Source organism: Penaeus monodon, chromosome 20 (genome assembly GCF_015228065.2).
Source record: "Penaeus monodon isolate SGIC_2016 chromosome 20, NSTDA_Pmon_1, whole genome shotgun sequence".
Lineage (NCBI taxonomy): Eukaryota > Metazoa > Arthropoda > Malacostraca > Decapoda > Penaeidae > Penaeus > Penaeus monodon.
The window spans coordinates 21001424-21002033 of record NC_051405.1 but is presented as its reverse complement, the minus strand read 5'-3'; the positions used below and the strand labels follow the sequence as shown (position 1 = coordinate 21002033).

At 52.5% G+C, this 610-nt stretch overlaps 1 protein-coding gene across 1 annotated transcript in view; it reads left to right on the top strand.

Moving 5' to 3' along the window:
• Window positions 1–610, top strand: part of LOC119585701 (multiple epidermal growth factor-like domains protein 6) — a gene marked incomplete in the record, with an annotated part of 104852 nt that overhangs the window by 92473 nt on the left and 11769 nt on the right. The window contains 2 exon segments of the mRNA XM_037934375.1: window positions 39–140; window positions 456–599. Of these exon segments, the coding sequence (XP_037790303.1) occupies window positions 39–140; window positions 456–599 (246 nt within the window).

Sequence of the window (610 nt, the reverse complement as noted above, 5' to 3'; positions counted from 1 at the left end):
ACCAGCAAGAAACCATCCTTTGCAATCCGCGCCCACAGAATGTCCGGAAGGCGTGTACGGCGTGGACTGCGCCATGAGCTGCAGGTGCGAGAACAACGCCACGTGCGACCCCGTGTCCGGCGCCTGCACGTGTAAACCGGGTGAGTGAGTGGGCGTGCGCATGGCCAGGCACGAGTGGGAGAGATCAACTGGGTCGATCAACAGACATTGCCGTTTTGGCTATTACACGGGTATTAGATTAACTGAATGCTGAACAGGTAATGTTGATATTGTCATGAGATATTATACAGATATTAAATCAATTGAATGTCTTACAGGTACTGTTCATACTGTCATATATCACACAGATGCTAAATAAGTTATCTATTGTTAATACCTGTTATCAAATATTCCATAGCTGCCATTAGACACCAGGTATTATTAACACTGTCATGAAATCCCCCCCCCCCCAACAGGATGGCAAGGCAGGTTCTGTTCCGAGCCATGCCCTGCGGGGTTCTGGGGCCGTGAGTGCCGCCGCGTGTGCGAGTGTGGCACTGGGACCTGCGAGCCTACCACGGGGGACTGCATCTGCCCGCCGGGGGAGGAGTGTGACAGGGGTGAGTTGAAG